This window comes from Bremia lactucae, linkage group LG8, assembly GCF_004359215.1.
Source record: "Bremia lactucae strain SF5 linkage group LG8, whole genome shotgun sequence".
Taxonomy (NCBI): Eukaryota; Oomycota; class Peronosporomycetes; order Peronosporales; family Peronosporaceae; genus Bremia; species Bremia lactucae.
In genome coordinates this window covers 2,531,742-2,550,132 of record NC_090617.1, presented here as the reverse complement: position 1 = coordinate 2,550,132, position 18,391 = coordinate 2,531,742, and the positions used below count along the sequence as shown (strand labels likewise).

Sequence of the window (18,391 nt, the reverse complement as noted above, 5' to 3'; positions counted from 1 at the left end):
GCGCGAAGGCATGGAGGAAGGTGACAGCCCGGCAGAGTTGAGGCATGATCTGCCGAACGATGCGGAGATGGCAAGCATGGAGCATGGCTACCGTACAGCTGACGCCGAGGCGAGAGACGCGGCTGCGGCAGCTGGTAAGGCCGAGAGAGTACACGCAGCACTCGCAAAGAAGCTTGCGAAGCTGATCGCAAATGAGACGTTTTTGACGGCGGAGCTGCCGCCGATCGGCAAGGCAGAACAAGAGAACCAAAGCGCAACGCCGGACGTCAGAGCAGAAGAACTCCGGAAGAAGAGCCAGAACACCATTCATCGGCTCCTCTCGTCGTACATTTCGAAGCGGCGCAAAGGAGCAAAGCCACCGGCGCAGCCGGAACCGCTCAAACCTGCCGACAACACAGTGCCGACGCACGAGCCAGCGTCTCCGCCCGACAGCGAGGAGACCAACCCCACCGACGAGGACATGCTTGCACCCGACGTAACCATGACCGGCAGCGGTGTATCTTTTAGTGATACAATGCGACTCGACGAGCTGGGTGACGGCGTGGTTACGCCGCCGATGGGAGCACAACGCATCCCGATTCCGGCAGAACTGGCCGCGGCCATCGCTGACGAGCTCGAACAAGTGCGCAAGGATGGTGCTGGAGGTGACAAAGCGGACACACACGACGCAGGAATGCAACCGAAGTTGTCTGACTCCGTCATGGAGGAACGCGACAGCGCGGCAGCGCAGTATCGCGCGAACAGTGATCTTGCCGCTACTCTCTCCGGTACCCTGCCGCACAAGCGTCCAGCGGACGCCCCAGCCACACAGATTGAGCTACCGGCAAGCGAGATCGAAGACAGGGCGAAGCGACTCGTGGCATCTATGGAGGTCCTACGCACGCTGAAGCAAGCGGAGAGGGATAAGCGTAAGCGACGGCAAAACGCAAACATCCATGCGGTCGAGAAATGGAGGCGTGCGAACCCAAGTACCAAGAAGCGGCCAACTCCAGCAACCGGCGATCTTGCGAAGTGGAGCCAGACGCATGTGGACGCATTCGCTGAGGTCCTGCGCAGCCTCCCGTACCCCCTGGCAGCGATACGCTCGATCGACTATAAGACGCTATGCAACATCGGGCATGCAGTCGGAAGTCAAGCACAGCTTCAGCTCATGAGCTATCACGCGACAGACGACTCGCTACCGCCGGCAGTACGCAAACTCTGCCGCGATCAAGTAAGAGCGCAACTGCGATGCCGCAAGGTCCGACGCATTGAGCCATCACGGACAGCGTTGATTGGTGGAAACGGCTTGAAAACCACGACAAAAGGCTGCTCACGGCCCTCACTTATTTGCAGCTAGATCCAGATCAATGGGCGGTACTTAGCATCGCCAGCCTCGTGATGCCGTCGCGGTTTGTGCCCGAGGAAGTGACTGGCATCGTCCTACCGGTGGCTAAAGCCGACGTGTGGATGAAAGACCCAGAAGTGCGGGCTCTCGTCGCGGATGTGACGACGACACGGTCGTGGGCTCGGGCACTCACGTTGTGCGAAGTTAGAGGCGACAAGGCTGCGCCTCGCTATTAAGGGCTTTGCGGGCACAAACACGAGTCCGCCCGTCGGAAGCGTCTCGCAACAGACAGTCCGACATTGCAAGCACACTCGCATCAGCCGCAGAGATTCTACATGCGGTCTGGTCACACAGAACGTATGCGGCATCGGGGCGGAAGCAACAAGACAAGTCGCGTGGCTCTCGCACTTTCGGCAGCAACAAGAAGCAGGGCAACTCGACATTGTCTGCATACAGGAGACGCGTGTGCCGGCGGACAACATCGACGAGATCGAGAAGAGATACTGCGGCGCGTGGGGCTACAGGGGGGCTGGGCGTCGGCTGTCGGCGTGGAGCCCAAGTGCGGGGCGCTCGGGCGGAGTCGGGATCCTGCTGAACCCGTACACCATGATCACACAGCTCACGCCGGTCCGAGAGTCCGACTGGACAGCGCATTAGATTGGCCGTCAGGGTCTTGCTCCACAACGCTGAGATCGTGATAGTCAATTGTTATGCGCCGACCCAACTGGCGAAGCGAGAAGCGCTGTTCGACATGCTGCGTGAATTGCTCGCCGACGAACCAGGGCCGGTCTTCCTCGGGGGTGACTTTAATTGCACACTCAACCCTGTGGTCGATTGATCGCACCCGTCGAGCAGCCGCTCGCACGACTCCAAGGCTCTCCGGCTGCTGCTCCGGGAGCGTGCTCTCGTCGACACCCAGCAGGACGAAGCCGACAGAGCGTTGCAGGAACAGGAGGTGCACGAATTCCACGCGCGACATCACACTTACCACTACACGCGACCCGGCGGTTGCAGCGCAAGCAGTCGCTTAGACCGTTGGTACAGCAGCAAGGAGTGGGAGGATTGGGTTCGGCTCGTTACCACCTCTGTACCGGGACCGTTCTCGGACCATGACAGAGTGGAGATCCGTAGCTGCGCCTGAGAAAAAGTGGTCCAGGTGAAGAAGCCGCGGAAGGTCTACCCGCCACCGCAATACGCTGCGGCCTCAACAGCGCGTGTCACGGCAGTTTTTTTCTTGACGGCAGAGTCTGAGCTCGATGGTATAGAGTCAGCTTTCAGCGACCCGACGGCACACGCGAAAGTGTCGGCTTGTGGTGGGACGATAAGAAGACCAGTCTTCGCGTATCGTATTTAGCTGCAAAGAACGATGCAAGGAGCAAAGCGGCAGCAGGGTACCGACAGAAGCTTGAGCGCCTCAATATCAAGCTCAAGGACGTTCTGCTCGAAGCGCGCAACCAGGCCACGCCCAACACTGTTGGTGACACGAGTGCCGAGCGAGTGCAGAGCCAAATGACAAACGTCGAAGCGGAGGAGATTGATGCGGAGCCACACGTACCACTCGGCACGCTCGACACGAGCGTTCTACCAGAGGGTGTCGAACAAGTTCCTCGACAACACGGTATATTCTCTCGGTGGACGGGCGCAGCATGGTCCCACTCGCTAGAGAGCTGGCCGAGGACATGCGTGTTGGCTGGCAAGCCGTCATGCAGCAACCGGAAGCAGACAGCGGCAAGATCGAGGACTTCATCCGCTCACTGCCACCATGAGGGCCAGTTCCCGAGCTGCAGCGACTGAACTGCGTGAAGACAGAGCTCGAGGTACGGAAGTCGATCCGCAAGTGCCAACGCGGCAAAACGTGCGGCGACGAGCTGAGCAACGACTGGTACCGCGATCATATCGACGACCTTGTCTCTCTGCTCACACGGATGTTCAACTGGTGGACCGAGGGCGAGTCAGTGCCGAGGTCGTTCGGTGACTCGCACGTGTCAGGCATCAAGAAGAACCGGAGTGCGGCGCGGCCACTCGATTTCCGCCCGATCGCGCTCCTGAACTCGGACTACAAGATCTTCACGCGATTGTACGCGACCTGTCTGCGAGCCCTCTTGCCTCGCACCGTGCACCCGCTGCAGGCCGGCTTCGAGCCAAACAGAGAGATGAACACCATCCTCGATCTGTTCGTGGCGGTGAGGATCGCTGCTAGAGAGGATGAGAACCTTGCTCAGGGACTCGCGATGCTACTCGACTTCGCGAAGGTAAACGACTCTCTCAGCCGGCTTTTCCTCTTCGCGGCGCTGCGATACCTGGGATTCCGCGACAATTTCGTGCGGCTTGTGGGATCCTACACGAGAACACGAGATGCCGCTTCCTAGTGAACGGCAACCTGTCGAGCTGGCTCGGCGTCACGTGCGGCATTCGGCAAGGCTGCCCACTCGCACCGCTGCTCTTCATCTTGGCACTAGAGCTACTCTACGAGAAGATCGACAATACGACAGAACTCGAAGGTGTAGTCCTCAGTAGCCGATCCAAACAGATCAATGTGAAGATCTGTGGGTACGCCGACGATACGGCTGTCTACGTCCGGTCTCCACAGAATGTCAGCAGGGTGTTGGAGATGCTCGCACAGTTCGGCACGGCATCCGGACTTCGAGTCAACGCCAGCAAGTCCATGGCTATTCCTCTCCGCAGTGGTGTCGTCGTTGATCCCGCCTCTCTTGGTGATGTGAAGCTCTTGCGCGACGGCGAGCACTGCAGGTACGTCGGTATTCAAGTCAGTGTTGGTGACGCGACGAAGGCCAACTGGGAAGCGTGTATCAGCTCGATCAACGCGAGATTGCACCTCGCGCGGGCCAAAACTAACACAGTAGGGCAACGAGCCGCGCTGGCTGCAGCGGTCATTGTACCAAAGATCGTCTTCGTTGCCAGACACGTCTGGCCACCTACAGCAACTGTCGACCAACTACAGCAACTCGTCAAACGCTTTGTCTGGGGCAAACGAGATGGCAAGCAGGTTCGAGCTTGGATGGGCGAGATGCAGGCCGAGCTACCCGTACTTGAAGGCGGGATTGCAGTTCCGAATATTCAAGCGGAGCTTCTCACCATGGCCGCAATGGCAGTTGGACGGTGGGCGTCGGGATCGACAGGAGCCGGGCGGACCATCGGCGACATCATAATGGCAGGGCGGTAGGGCGCTGACGTGTATCTCACCCCGAGGTTCGATACAACGGCGAAAGACGCGAACTTCTACGGCTCGACGATGTGGGCATCCGGAGCAGCAGTCGTGCGGTCCGTGCACGGCGGCACCCTCTCGGCAGCGGAGCATCGGCTTGTGCGGGACGCCCGTGAGGCAATGCGAACCAGCCTCAGCAATGCGCGGTGGCACGATGGCGAGGTGGTAAACAGCATCGATGCCACCACGATGACGAGAGTGGCGGATCTGGTGCGGCGATGGGCGGATCACAGGGGAGCCTTTTGCGACGAGTGGCTCCGGCACGCGACACTGGATACCGCGACCTGGCTACACAACGGTCATGGAGCTCTGTCTACAGTTGGCGACTTTGCACGAGCGACAGACTGTCGGTGAACGCTCGGAGATGTCATCGAGTGGTCGTGGAGTAGGAGAGGCGAGATCACGTTCCAGATGCGCGAGTCTCCGGATCCACGGCCGTCGACTCGACGGGCAGCGGAGCGCCTTTGTGAAACACTCTTGATCAACTTTCCGCAGCTTCTCTACCGTCCGCACACACCGACGTTACTGAGACCGGTCAATGTGGAGTTGCAGCAGCGCCACTCGTGGATGCTAACGGACAACGGGGACAGCATCATCTACTCGGACGCTCTACTGCAACGCGATCCACGTACAGTGACATCGATGAACGACTGCGAGCGTGAAGCATCCGCAGATGTGCCGGGTAGTACAGTCACGTTCCAGGGACATTCGGTACTCTCGCGGCTCGTGAGTCTCTACAGTGGTGAAGAACGGTGGCGACCAAGGAGGAAGCAGTACAGGCGGATGGTAACACGAAGACGTCGAGAGAAGGGAGAGAAGGCACGCGATGATGCGCTTCCCAGACAGGCAAGCAGCAGCTCGACTGTGTTCGATGAAATGCGGCAGATCAAATGGACCGAGACGCAGCGAGTTCCCAGTCTTTCTCCATACGCAGCGCAGACCGTTTTCCGGCTCAATGCGAACAAGCTCAACCTCTGGAACCACGATAGCAGCAACCTCACATGCCCGCACTCCTCATGCAGCGACGTTTAACACACCAACGTCAAGCACGTTTTCTGGGACTGTCCAGTCGCGGCGACGGCGTGGGCAGACTTCCGCCCACGCTGGCAACAACTCCGCGAGAACGTCATAGACGACGCACCACGTCTGTGTTTCAGCCTCGAGATGCCTGAGACACCCGAGCGGGCTTGGAACGCTGTTCATGCCACTCTGAGTGACGAGGAGGATGAGGACCCGTTGCGCGACGAGCTCTACCCAGTGGCCAGCCTACTCTGGTGGCACACGGCGGTCGCAACGCTGCATGCCATCTAGTGTGCACGACTCCGACTGCGACACGAACCGACCGCCTCAGCGACCGTTATGAGAGCCTTTATTAACGCCTCTATCCACGGTGGACTCAGTTCTCTCGGACACCTCATGCGAGATTTCGACAGCGATGCGCACCGGACTCCGAGAGGGAGGGTGATGGCAGTGCTCGTAGCCACCCTTCAGGACCTGCTGTCGGAACGCGACCGCGAGCGAACATGTCCACGACCACTCGAGTCGCGCTCCGTCTTCTTGCTTTTCTTCGATGGAAGATCAAGAGGCAACCCAGGGCCAGGAGGGTCAGGCTCGGTCGTCGAGCGACTCGACATCGACACGCACGCCACAGACATCTGCTGGGCGTCCAGCATGTCGTATGCGCGAGTCGACACGACCAACAACACGGCCGAGTACTGGGGGCTCATCCACGGACTACGTCGAGCCGCGGCAGCTCGCTACAGCCCCTTGCACGTGATCGGAGACAGCAATATGATCATCCGACAGCACCAACGCCACAGGGTACCGAAACAGCCTCGACTGCGACAACTCTATCTGAAAGCGAGACGATGCGCGGACGGGCTCGGCATCCGCAGCTGGACGTATCATTACCGCGAGCATAACAAGATGGCCGACCGAGCAGCCAACATCGCGATGGACACGGCTCTCTCCCAGCAGACGACTGCAGAGGACGGACGTCCAGTCATCATGGACTTGTAGAACACCTGAACACGACGTTCGACAGTGGATTACAACGCGCCAAACAGCGCTGAATGAAGTCACGCTCGTCGCCACGCCAACACGAACAACGCGAGAGCATACACTCGCACTCCGCACCCTCGTGGACCGGAATGCTCAGCAGTGACAGCATGATCGACTCAAATCTGCCTCCTGTAGAGCTGCATAGTATATAGGACACTAACACGGCCATAGGGATCTCTAGAAGTATCTTAATGTACCTCACCTCACCTTCTCCTTCTCGATAAGTTCAATTGGTTTAGGGAGTATAAATAAGCCGACTGACGACGTCAACACCATATATTATTCGGCAGGAACTTCTTTTAAATACTATACAAACTCTTGCGTGTACATAAAATAAATACAATTTGACACCGTTTGTTTCATCTCTTAGTTTTGGCAAGTATATGTTTTAGCAATAGAACGAGACACTGTTGCTGCTTCCTCCTTTCCAAAAACATTTTGAGGGCTCATAAGCTGCCAGCGTCTATTGTCTCGGATAGACAGCAAAGCGTTACAGCCGCCTTCTGGAGGCGGCTTATCAAGCTGATTGACAGCAATATCATAGTCATTCGTCTGATCAGACAAACAAAATGATTTCACCTTATATAATAATGTCTGCAGTGTAAAGAGGCACCTTTCGCTAGTACTGATAACAGTACTCGACAGCCTAGACAACCTGCACTGATTACAGTGGAGGAAAGGTGCCTCAGTTGTTTCACGTAAACGACATTAAGAGGAAGATTCTAAGTAGATTGGAAGACTTAGCTACTATCGAACGATTTAAGGCTTAGAATAAGAAAAAAGTAAAATTTTGGAACTATTAAGTCAAAATTAATAAATTTGTACTTTTAAATATTATCGACTTTCATAGGATTTTTTACTTGTCCTCTAGGAAATAATATTTATGTAACGGGGCGCCCGTTACACAATCACCTTCCCTTCCAACGCTTTGAAAAAATTAAGCATCACTACCCGGGTAGCTCGCGGGTGCGTGCATACCAAAAAAACTGGCGTGACGGGGGCCGACGTGGCAGAGGCAGGATCAAGATATGGATTTTTATCGACCTCCGTTGCTTATCGACGGGAACGAAATTTATTTCGAAAAAAACCGTTAGTACCAGGTTTTTTCGGGAAAGTTGCAATAAAAGGAACTTTACTCAAAGCAACTGCACCAAGTAGTTCACTTTTCTTTCAGAATCGACGAAGTATTATCAGGTAATGATGGCTCTATAGATGGTTTTGTGACAACGCCAGATCCAAACTAGCCACTGGCATGAATAGCTATGGAATGTCACGGCCCAGTGGAGGAGCTGACCGTTGTTACAGTGCGTGAAATAGGGTCGCGAATGCGTCCGATTGTTGCTGCGTTTGGCTAACATGCATGTATTGCAAATGTAGTCATGTCGGGAGCAATAGGCCTAAGCCGAAAGGGAGTGGAGCTTGAGAGCATCATGCGCAGCGACAAAGCTGGAGAACGTAAAACGCGTATTTTCTGTACGATAGGGCCATCCTGCTGGACCGTGAAGGGACTCGGCGAGCTTATTGACACGGGCATGAACGTAGCTCGCTTAAATTTTTCCCACGGTGACCACATTAGCCATGCTGAGATACTGAATTCCCTGCGTGCTGCGCTGGCCACGCGTCCTTATAAGAACATTGCAGTCATGCTCGACACGAAAGGTCCCGAAATTCGCACGGGTTTTCTGGCAAACAAAGACAAGGTGACGATTAAGAAGGATGCTACTCTTGAGCTCACAAGTGATTACGACTTCCTTGGTAACGAGACCAAAATTGCGTGCTCGTACGCAGAGCTCTGTCAGTCCGTCAAGGTAGATGGAACTATCCTTGTAGCCGATGGCTCGCTAGTGCTTACGGTGCTTGAGATTAAAGAAGACAGCGTCGTCTGTAGAGCCAATAATACCGCTATACTGGGCGAACGTAAGAACATGAATCTCCCTGGCTGCAAACTTTTGCTACCGACGCTCACAGCTAAGGACGAGGATGATTTGGTGAATTTCGGTTTGGTACATGGCGTGGATTATGTTGCGGCTTCATTCGTGCGTACGGGACAGGATATTGACAATGTTCGCCACATCCTTGGACCTCGTGGCCGTACCATTAAAGTTATTGCTAAGATTGAGAGTCAGGAAGGACTTGAGAATTTTGACGACATTTTAACCAAAGCAGACGGCATTATGGTAGCCCGTGGCGATTTAGGCATGGAAATCCCACCCGAAAAAGTCTTTTTGGCCCAAAAGATGATTATTCGTAAAGCCAATATTGCTGGCAAACCTGTTGTGACGGCGACGCAGATGCTTGAGTCGATGATTAAGGCGCCTCGTCCAACTCGTGCTGAATGTACGGATGTGGCCAACGCGGTGCTAGATGGTACCGATGCTGTGATGTTATCGGGTGAGACTGCCAAAGGCGAGTACCCTACCGAGGCCGTGGCAATGATGGCCAAGATTTGCTTGCAGGCTGAAGGGGCTATTCACTATAACGATTTATACCAAGCGCTTCATAACTCGGTCCTTGATACGTACGGTCATATGGATACTCAAGAGGCTATCACGTCATCAGCTGTGAAGACTGCGATTGATATTGATGCCAAGATGATTGTATTGCTAACAGAATCGGGCAATACTGCGCGTCTTGTGTCTAAATTTCGTCCATCAATGCCGGTGCTAGTGCTCACGGCTTTGGGCACAACTGCTCGCCAGGCGGAAGGCTTTTGTAAAGGGGTCACAGCGCGCTGCATGGGTTCGATGATTGGGACCGAGTCGATTTTGTATCGTGCGACGGATTTGGGAAAGCAGTTTGGTTGGGTCAAGCCAGGTGACAATGTTGTCGCTTTACATGGCATGGTGGAGGCTCGCTCCGGCTCGACGAACATGCTAAAGGTGCTTACTGTTGAATGATGGCAGATTGTGTAAGTTATCATTCGCCTCATCAGTGTTGAGACATAAGCAAGGAAGGAAGTACCATTATTTAATCAACACGGCTTAAATATTTAATACGTTCCCTATCTTAACGATACATTACTGGCGCGAATGGAGCAACTCACGTAAAATCATCTGTAAACGATTGTATACGTCGTGATACCGTGCCACTTGTTTCATTTATTCTCTATAATAAGTGAAGATAAAAGAAGACTTTCAAATCTATTACATTTAAAGGCGAATTGTGCGAAAGATTCACAATTTTCGCCATGCATGACATGTCGAATTTCATAAAAGCGTCGCGCCTTTAGTAAAGACATTACAAACACGACCACGGACGGTAGCATCGTAGAGGGTCAAACGAATTTTAATCGATTATATCGTCATAACGCATCACTTGCTTCTTAAGCCCGCTGGGTGTACTAGTGACTCAGCGTTTCTTGAAGCCGTACTTCTTCCGCTCATAAAAGAGGTCAGTTTTGGAGCTGCCTAAATTCACAATCTTGGGACAGCCATCCCGATCCTTCTCCAGCTGCGTGCACTCCCTACAGTAGTAGGCGTCTGAAATGCCTGGTCCACCGCAAATGACGCAGCGTCCTTGGTACGAGCCGTAATTGCACTCGTCGCATATGCGCACTAATGTACATGGGCGCACATACGAGTCACAGATCACGCATTTTCCGTCGTCTTTTTCACATAAACGGCCGATAGCTACGCCCGGTTGCTTGCGGCACATTACAAGGTCAGGGTGGTGCTTTGCCATGACAAAAAGCTTCGAAAATCACAACTTACACAAACCTTGCATTTTTGTGGATGTGAAGAGAGCTTTATTTAAAATTCGTTCGCGTGACCAGGTATTTAAGCACATAAGATTAATAAAAAAATAAATAAATGATCTTATTATGATGAAAGTTACCTTAAAACGAAGACTTTTCTTAATTTTTTTGTGAATTCCAAGATTGGAACCTGCTTAACTACGCTTTTGCAATTGACCAAGGTGCAATGTTTTTTTGCCCTTGACTTTGTTTAAGTACTATTGCTACTCGCTAAATGGACCAGCGGATCGGTCAATTTAGACGTTGACTTAATTATCTCTTACCTTGACTGTAACGGGCTAAAGTTGCCAAATCCTACACAATCCCCGTTAAGTACACTTTGTGTATTTAAGGGAGATGGTCAGTTACTCAAGTGAAGTAATTAGACCCATGGTTCAAATTGTGACCCACCCCCTTGTGTATGTGATGCAGCTGAGGGCATTCACATTAACGGGGATGACGGCTAGCGTCATCCAAGATACGAGGTATTTAAAATAATACGCTCGCAATAAATATCAGTGCATATCTACATAGATGGCATTTATAAATGCTATAAATAGGATATATGTTTGACACGGTTAAATATAAATCAGTCTGAAAACTACTTCCTAGTTGACAAGTGCGCACGTGGAGCCGGATTCCGCTCCCGTGACGTCGCTGAAACTTAGGTTTCTAAGTTCGTTGGGTGAGGTCGCTTAGGCGCCCACTAAAAACCTCACTGTGCTCAAAAGGTGTCTGCTAGTAGTGCGTGGCAGCTTTAAGAAGCGTCCGCCTACACTTGATATCACCAGTAGTCCTTCTTACGACCCGTTTATCGGAGCGTGTCAGTAAGGTTGAGCCTCAATATCGATTGGGCTCATTTCCCCCACCTCCTCGAACACCTTCGGTAGGTGGCAGAGCATTTGGCCCAGGAACTTGGTGGGCATAGAGACTCAAACGCCGCCGGTCTCTGTTTTAGAGCCGCGAGTTTTACAAAATTCTGTGATGCACCCGAATCCATAAGGAGGGTCATCACATGGACATAGTCTCGTACTCGAGAGCTATGGACCAGCAGAATTGAGGTCCGAAAATTCGAGACCTCAAAAGACTAGGCTACCCATTTGATCGATAACTCAGAGCTTAAGGGTAGCTTCAGTCCGCGTCAGTAGGGCATCCTGCCCCTACTGCGCTCCTGCATTTCCCGAACCCTCAGCTGTCGATGCAGAACTCGCGCGTGTCGCACGCTGGTTCTTGCCATCACCCTTTAGTAGGGACCAGTTTAGGTTGAACTCGTCTTCATCTTTAATGACTTCTCGTGTTGAGCGAAGTTCACAGTGCTAGATATGAAGAGACCGTATGACCTCATCCTAGGCATGCCCTGGTTGGCAAAACACCAACCATGGAAAGACTGGCGTCTTCACACAGTTGCTATCTCTACGCAGGACATCGGAAAGAATGTGCTCTTGCGCGAGGCCTATGCAACTGATGTCGTGTCGAACACAGTTGAGGGTGCGTTGACGGTTATCAAACGCCACCAAGTTCTACCCAGCTCGTGGAGACTGGAGTAGTGAAAAGGATGATGACAAGTAGTCATGCGTCTAATGGTCCTGCACAGAGCCGAGAGCCTGTGGCAGTAGACAGAGCTGAAAAGAAGTCAAGCGTCGCAAGAACCGGCACAGAGCCTAGAGCCTGGTGCGGTTAGAAGGGGTGTCGTAGCTAGGAAAGCAACGGCATCCGCTTCCCAGTCAAAGGTCGTCGATACTCGGAGAACGAGTACCCGACAGATAAGGCCGATAAAAGCCGCGTCGAAACGAGTGACCTTTCGATCGGTCCCAATTGAAGAGAGCGGGCCTTCGAACGAGGCGTTCGAGGCCGTTGAAGATAATATAGCAGAGGCATCCTCAGTTGAGGTGCTCCGGTATGTCTTAAAATCTACCGAGGAGTTTATAAGACTTTCGGAGATGTCGTGGGATATGTTTCTTGCCGATTTTAAAGGAAGGAGAGATCCACGAAATAGTCACACAAGTTCCAGAAGATATCTTGATGGACTGTTGCTCGTCGTCCACGTTGGACGAGAGCGTCCTAGAAACTGACAAAAAAAACGGTCCGCTGCTCAAGGTTGGGATGCCTTTGAAGAAGCCCGTTCTTTGAAGTTCTGTGGTCTGACGCGTTTTCGCACAGACCAGACTTCGAGGAAAGACATAGGAAAGTGTGTCTCGTGTTAAGGCACAAGTTAAGTCGTCAACGTTGGGAGCCATGAAGGTCCACCACGTGACGAGCTTGTTGGCCTCCGAAATAAAGAAGAGCTAGGGTTAGGACAAACTTTGCCACCTGCTGTTGGAGCAGCAGGTATTTTGTAAAGGAGGGTGATGTAATGCGCCACATTATTTTTAAGATAACAAACTACATAATTTACATTTGTTGGCAGATGCTGTGCCCGGATAGCGGTGACAGCGTAACAAATTATTATTGGTTCATTATTGGGGGCCAGAAGACCCAATATGGACCAATCATAAATTCCCTGAAAAAAAGGGGTTCCCGAAAAGCGGGAACTCGTCGTACTTGGTACTATTAAAAATCTTAGTAAGAAATAAATGAAATTAAATTATACTTGGTACCTAATACTTAGGCTGAAAGTTTCCCTAAGCTTTCGTGTAAGCAAGTGACGGGACGTTCTAGAACTGTTACAGGTGTGGCCAACAAATTTTCTCCGACACTTGTAAGAATGTCTTCTCACAGCCCAGATGCCAAATTGATGGTGCATAGTGAGCACTCACCAATGTGAGTGCTCATTTGTCGAAACATTGACTTTCACACCTGAAGCCACGATGACGGAGCACACGACCAACAACTTCACAGTACCCCCGAGAGCCATCAGCGGGAGTGCGACCATCCACGTGATGGACCAACAACTCATCCCTTGGGCGCTGTACAACTTGTCCGGAGCTCACACTCCGGACTCGCTTGCAACGATGCAGGACTACTTTCGGCGTTTCCCCGGTTTGCCCGGAAAGAGTCTTGAGAATGTTGCGTACGACGCTTTGCAAAGCTCCTAGTGCGCCTTCATCCGGCATTGGAACCGGATGATCGAGGATGGAAAAAACTTTCCACAATGGCTTGCCAATCGAGAGGACATTCACTCAATCGGCGCATTACGTTTATAAGTTTGCGAGAACGCTTGGAATGAGGACCGAATCTGCTATGTCCACGTCAAAGAGGGGTGTTAATATTGCGGCTTGGTGCCACGTACATCTCGCGACGAATGCCAAAGACACCTTACCGAGTACCCACTCAGCGAACGCGAGCAAGCCTGGATCGGCAAGTACAAGCGCAGTCTCTACAAACGGCGGACTGCAGCTATACGTGGTGCGCCTCGATGGCGTCACCACTCTCGGCAGCGGAGTCAATTTCCGCTGAATGCCGAGCGCAGGGCGGCGACAGATTCGTCTGCCTATCCTGCTGCGCGATACTCGTCGAGATCCCGTTCTCGTGGTCGTGATGATAAAAGTTACCACGACGTTCTCGTTCTCGCCATCGTTCTCATTCTCACCACCATAATTCACGACACAGTTCCTGGCCGTCTTATCGCTCTCGCTCACCATGAGAACGTTCGTTTCTGTAGTCGCGTTAGGGTAGCCCGACTCCTTGGAATCAAATGCCCGAACAACGTCTGGAACGTCTAAAACGTCACGCAGAAGCGAGGAACGCGGCTTCCACGTATCCTGCTGGGAACCAAGTCAGCCCAAGCGATACTTGCGCGCGATTGGGATCGCGCGCCTCCCGTGAGCCGACGGTGCTGCTTCGTGGAGAGGGTCCTCGTGACCCACAATACGATCCAGGATCCAGCGAACCTGACCTTTCCAAATCCACAAACGGTGGTGGGCCCTCGCGATGATATAGCTGGCGTCCTTGTTGCGCAGGACGATATTGATGCGGCTGTGAACAAGGCTGCCGATGCTCGGCTAGAAGCTAAGAATTCTCTCGAGCGTGCTACACAGGCGAAAAAGACCGCAAGGTGAGACTTGACCCTCGAACCGCGAACTGCTCGAACTGGAGAGGAACCTGGAGCGCCAGGCTCTCGGTCCTGTGCAGACGGGAACGCAGCCGCGTCCAATGTCATCGGCGCGTCAAGCAAGGAGGGAAATGAACCAGCCCGTGAATCGTAGCCGGGCAATATTCTTTTAACCGCCCGACGTAGAACGTCGGGTGAAGCCGCAACGATGAGGGAATGTTCTACCGTGTAGGCATCGCCGATCGCCTTAACAACCTTGGATGGACCGTTGAAATGTGGCGCGAGTTTACTCGCGCCTAGAGTGGCAACTGCTAAAACCCTTAGACCTTCAGTCGATAATAATACACAGAGTGGCAACTGCTAAAACCCTTAGACCTTCTGTCGATAATAATACACGATTTCACCTTTCTTAACTTTCTCATGTTTTTCTTTCACGTTTATCTGCATTCTGTTTATCCACTGCAGACTGAGGTGCATCACGTCCAAACCGATTGATGGCTTGACGTTGAAGAATTTACTCCGACACAGCCATTTCATCAAGTGGTCGCGCCGACTTAATTGGCGCGTAGTTGGCAGTAGGTAATCGCGTACCCGAAGACGGGTAATAAGTGTCTTCGCAGTTCATCGAGATAAAGGGGACATTACGCCACATGGCGTCAGAACAGCAGACTTCGCCTTGGATCGAATGACTACATTCGCGCTCGAAATACCATGGGCTGCACTTGATCGCTGTTTTACTCGCCTTGACCCCCACCCAGAGTAGAGCCACGAGGCGCCAAGAAGGGTAGGAGCTCGAGGGTGTCGAGCCGAATTCACACGAAATGGCGTCAACCCTGTGGACGCGTGTACATCATTGTTGGATGCGAACTTAGCAATTGGTAAAAATGCACTTCAGCTCGTAAAGTTAAGTAGCATTACTCCAAAGAATATCTCGGAGGACTCTACTCACGCGCTTGACTTGCCCATTCGTTTTCGCATGGGCCGCGGTTGACATCTGCAGCTCCATTCCGAGAAGCTTGAACAGTGACGTCCGAAATGCGGATGCGAATTTCGGATCAAGGTCCGACACAATATTATCCGGCAAGCCGTGCTGGCGAAACACAGCGTCAATGAAGTGCACCGCGGCTCTGCCGCGGTGATTTTAGTCTAAACTGGAACCATTTGTGTCATCTTGCTGAATCTGTCGACAAATACCAGGACACCTGTTCGATCTTGTCGATCGGCGCGAGCCTGAAGATTAAGTCCACCGAAGCTGAACGCCAAGCTTCAGGTGCTATCGACAGCGGTCGCATGGGGGCCTGCGACGATGGAGATGGCTTCACCCGTTGGCAGATTTTGCACGTATGAATCCAGCTGCGTACTCATTCGTACATGTGGGGCCAGAGGAATTCGCGAGTCACAGCGGCAGAAGTCTTTTCGCGGCCTAAGTTGCCACCAATTGAAGCATCGTGATACTCGTGAAGAATCCGAGCTCGCAATCCGAGTCGTTGGCGACGACTGTACGAGGAGCATCGAATTGGTCGATGCTGTTCAGAAACAAGTCACCGTCTAAACTGTACCCCTAAATTTGATTACGTTTGATCGTGACAGAACTCTCAGTGAAGATCACTGGAGCACTTAGATAAGCGATAACATCCGCGTAATCAGGACCATTCTCGTAAACAGCGACTATTTTGTCGATTAGCACAGCTCGGAGGTGGCCCGAGTTAAAACTTTTTTAGCGATACACTCATCGCACATCTTTCTTCATCGTCATCGTCGTCAGTCATTTAACGACTCAAGCGCGGTCCGAGAATCGTAGTCGGGACGTCGTGATAGAGCATCAGCAAGGATATCGGTCTTGCCCGGCTTGTAATGCATGACGAAGTTGTACTCGGAAAAGAAGGACAGCCACCGTGCCATCCGTTGGGATAAGTGCGGAGTCTTAATCGCTGTGTGTGACGACGCATGGTCGGTATATAACGCAAAGTTACGCCCCCGAGCAGCTGAACACGGAACTTGATGAGTGTGTGCTGGAACGGGGTGTATTGTTTCATGAAATTAACACTTAAAAGATTGTTAATGAATATATTATCTAAAAGGAAGCTAATATTTGGAGAATATTACGTTACGTAGTAGTATTCCGAAAGCTTATTCATTGGTAGATATAGATCATTATATCTACCACTTGACTATCTTTGACCTTTTCGCGCACAAAATGGTATCGAATGTCGATGTGCTTGAAAGTTCATCACCTAGCTGCGGATCGCCAGCTTCGAGTATCGACTCGAAGCACGACGGGAACACAAGCATCGAGAATTCAGCGTTGGAATGTGTTGACACTATCATTTTTCACGTCCACAAAGGCGCCAATACATTGAAGTCGCGAGTCCACCTCGTGACGCGCTCTCGATTACACGCCTTCCAGGACTCTCCTGTAAGCATTCCTGCGTGGCCTTAAGGGACGCACTGTGGAAAAGGTATGTTTGATTACCAACGAGGTGGTTACCGCGACATACAAAGAGCAAATGACGCGACCTCGAAGCGCTGAGCCAAAGCCAGCGCATGAAGAACGATTTGCGTCACAGTCATGGCAGACTCCGCGAGAGTATGGTAACCCAGTCTACGACATTGCTCGTGAGTATGCAGATGTATTCCCGGACATGATCAGGCTGAACTTCCTGCTGATCGTGTGTTCGGCACGAGACTGAACTCGTGCCGGGTTCAAAGTATTGCGTGACACGGCAGTGGCCGTTGTTACGAGATCAAGTCGGGGCTTATTGACGAATTCCTCGAAGGCTACCGCAAGGCGGGTTATGTGCGTGAGAGTATCTCGCCACATTCGAGTCCAATCTTCTGCGTGAAGAAGGCCACGGGAGGCTGGCGTATAGTGCATGCGTTTAATAAGCTAATGATGCCACTTTTCCTGCACCAACACATATCCTTAGGAAGGACATGGTGCTAAGCTCCATGTCAGAAAGCGTCATCTTCATTACCATTTAATTAACCGATGGCTTCTACCAGATCCTGATGCGACCGAGCGACATACCACTCACAGCGGTGAGTACCTCGACTAGTATGTGATGGGAATGGCTAGTGATGCGACATGGGTTAAAGAATACACCGGCCACTTTTCAATCGCCTGGTGTCTCAAGTGTTGGGACTACTCCGAGACTTCACGCCTAGTTACTTCGATGACACCTTCATCCATAGTCGCGATGAGAACAATCGCAGCGATATCCAAGTTCACCTTCGACACTTGAAACAGGTGGTTCAAGTCATGCGAGACAACAAGGTGTACGCGAACCTCAAGAAGTGTGTCTTTTGGGCACCGAAAATTCCGGATCTCGGTTGCTATGTGAGTAAGTCGGGAGTTCGAGCTGATCCAGAGAAGGTAACGTCAACCTGTTCTTGGTCCACGCCCAAGATTTCTACGGTAGTTGCGTCAGTGGCTCGGCTAAACAATTACTTGTACAAGCATACGAAGGATTATGCCGTTTCTATACAGCCTTTGTCGTCACTTTTGAATAAAGACGCCACGTGGTCGGGACATCCCAACCACTAAAGGGCCTTCAATGCAGTAAAGATAAGCCTGAATTTAGCGCTTGTGTTGGATCTTCCGGGTGACTCCAACCCATTCCACGTGGTCTGCGATGCAAGTGACTTCGCAATTGGTTGTGCCCTCATGTAATTTTATGATGAGGGCCGTGAACGAGTCGTGAATAAATTAGTCACGACAGATGAACCCAGCGGAGAAGAACTATCCAGCTCATGATAAGGAGTTGTTAGCAATGCGGCACGCACTCATCAAGTTCCATGTTCACCTGCTTGGGGAATGCACCATTGTTTTGTATACCGATCATGCATCACTGCGCACAGCGACGAAGACTCCGCACTCATCCAACGAATGGCACGGTGGCTGTTCTTCCTTTCCGAGCACAACTCCGCCATGCATTGCAAACCGAGCAAGACTAATTTCCTTGCTGATGCTCTATCACGACATCCCCAACTACGTTCCTCGGACCGCGCTGAGACCCAGGTGACTGACGACGATAAAGAAAGATGTGCGATGTG

The 18,391-nt window shown here is 52.1% G+C and overlaps 2 protein-coding genes across 2 annotated transcripts; one reads left to right on the top strand and one right to left on the bottom strand.

The window, feature by feature from the left end:
* Positions 1-7,993: 7,993 nt before the first annotated feature.
* CCR75_001821 (uncharacterized protein) lies at positions 7,994-9,511 on the top strand (the record flags this gene model as incomplete). The annotated part of the gene is made up of 1 exon (XM_067959922.1): positions 7,994-9,511. The coding sequence occupies one exon, from the start codon at positions 7,994-7,996 to the stop codon at positions 9,509-9,511; it is 1,518 nt and encodes a 505-aa protein (XP_067815470.1).
* Positions 9,512-9,962: 451 nt separating this feature from the next.
* Positions 9,963-10,295, bottom strand: CCR75_001822 (uncharacterized protein; the record flags this gene model as incomplete). Its single annotated transcript, XM_067959923.1, has 1 exon — positions 9,963-10,295. The coding sequence occupies one exon, from the start codon at positions 10,293-10,295 to the stop codon at positions 9,963-9,965; it is 333 nt and encodes a 110-aa protein (XP_067815467.1).
* Positions 10,296-18,391: the final 8,096 nt, after the last annotated feature.